Source organism: Aplysia californica, unplaced genomic scaffold, assembly GCF_000002075.1.
Source record: "Aplysia californica isolate F4 #8 unplaced genomic scaffold, AplCal3.0 scaffold00695, whole genome shotgun sequence".
NCBI classification, from domain to species: domain Eukaryota; kingdom Metazoa; phylum Mollusca; class Gastropoda; order Aplysiida; family Aplysiidae; genus Aplysia; species Aplysia californica.
In genome coordinates, this window is record NW_004797965.1 from 78,097 (window position 1) to 80,214 (window position 2,118).

The window sequence follows — 2,118 nt, forward strand, 5'->3', positions numbered from 1 at the left end:
CACCCCCACCCCCATCCCCCCTCCTCCCGAGCTCTCAATCGTCCATGAAAAGATAACACATTATTCACCAGGTACACACAGATCCTGTCACAGATGTAGGAAAACGTTTCGTTGCGATCGCGATTTGAAGAAAATGTGGTGTTGAATTCTGTGGGACAACTTTTCCTCCCCCTTTCTCAGTGGCATAATATTATTGGAATATGGCTGAAATAAGTGTCCTTTCTTCTGAGCGTTTGTAGGAAAGCATAGTCCCAGCGCTGTCTCACTAGAGAAAGTGTGTTCTTGGTTTCTGATGGGACATAGAATATAGTGTAAAGCGCATAGAGCCTGCTGCTGAGCGGGGATGTGCGCTATACAAATGCGATCTATTATTTCTGATGGGACGTTTTAAGCCTTAGATTTCAGCTGTCGGAAATGGTCTGTAGGTGGGAAATAACGCTTAGACCAGGTATAACAATCTCCCTTGAAGTCATCGGGTACATGTTGTTTGATCATGTATTGACAGAGATGATGTACCACGAGGCTGGGGCACAAAGTGGGCCGGGTACACGAGACATCCGAGGGACCCGCTGCTCCAACACAGCTCTAGTGACAGGCTTCGTGCTAGGAGTCTGTGAAAACACATGCCGTTGTTGTTCTTGAGATAACGTGGGGCCATGTCCTGGACAATCCTACGCCATAGCAGTCCAAACGTGTGTGCAATGGAGACAGTTCTGTAGTACAACTTGTAGATGTTCACGCTTCCCTCTACTCCTGCTGCTGTGGTGAGGTACCGTAGTCTGGTGAATGTGGTGGTCTCTCAACTCCATTATTGTGAGCCTGACACATATAAAACTGCTCACACTGAGATTGACACATCTAACAACTGACACACTGAGACAGACACACACTGATCCTGACACATCCAACAACTGACACACTGAGGCTGACACACACTAAGATTGACACATCTAACAACTGACACACTGAGACAGACACACACTGAGACAGACACACACTAAGATTGACACATCCAACAATTGACACACTGAGACAGACGTGCGGCTATCTGCCCGGCTACAGGAACACACCACAGCACGATGGCTACAGGCCTCCTCAGACATCTGCCCAGGGCGGCTACCGGCTTGGCCAGAAAACTGACCAGCAGAAGGCGGGCTTTCCTGACCTGGGGGGCTGTCCTGTTGGTCGTCCTGGCTCTGTACTTTACCTTGACCCATCAAAAAAATCAGGTAAGTTCATCTTGTCACAGCTTCCAGGTACAGTTTATCCTCTCAGTCCTTTGATCAGGCCGTCAGGTTTTTTTTACAGAGATTCCTATATATATTATAGATATATATATATATATATATATATATATATATATATATATATATATATATATATATATATATATATACATATTATAAAATATTATCTCACTCTCTCTCTCTCACTTTGATCTGCCATTATATTATATAGATTAAAAACCGCCTTCATCTCTATCTCTCTTGATCTTTTTCTTTGCCAGAACTTTCAGCGTGTCCCTGGACCTCTAGCAGTTTTGTTTTTCTCGAAATGACGTATCACAAAGACATTTTAATGTTTTTCTTTCAGGCTCCCAAAGTTTTGAAGTTGTCGTTTTCCTTGTCGGCGAGAGACAGGTCCACAGATGTCTTTGTGCGTGCCAGGGGCGCGGAGGTTTACGTCTACTCCGCCATCGGTGTGTCTTTGCTTTCCTCGTTAATACACGTCTTATGTTTCCACGAAACTGTAGAGACGGGACATCAAAATGGAATGGATAGCTCTGGGATGCAGAAATGAAAAGGATATCTCTCTGAAACCAAAATGAAAAGGGGGGGGGGTGAAGGGGGAGAGAGAGAGAGGGAGGGAGAGAGAGAGAGAGAGAGAGAGAGAGAGAGAGAGAGAGAGAGAGAGAGAGAGAGAGAGAGAGAGAGACAGACAGACAGACAGACAGACAGACAGACAGACAGACAGACAGACAGACAGACAGACAGAGAGAGAGAAGGGGGGGGGGGGGGGGAATAACCAATACAGTATTTACAACTTTTCTCGAAAAGAAGGCGCGCCTTCACACTTTTTAAAAAGAACAAAGACCACGTCATGTATCTTTTTCTTTGC

At 45.3% G+C, this 2,118-nt stretch overlaps 1 protein-coding gene across 1 annotated transcript in view; it reads left to right on the forward strand.

The window, feature by feature from the left end:
* Positions 1-76: 76 nt before the first annotated feature.
* The window catches only part of LOC101858305, a gene marked incomplete in the record, with an annotated part of 5,975 nt that continues 3,933 nt past the window's right edge, over positions 77-2,118 (forward strand). Inside the window, 2 exon segments of the mRNA XM_013088168.2 lie at positions 77-1,229; positions 1,594-1,699. Of these exon segments, the coding sequence (XP_012943622.1) occupies positions 1,080-1,229; positions 1,594-1,699 (256 nt within the window).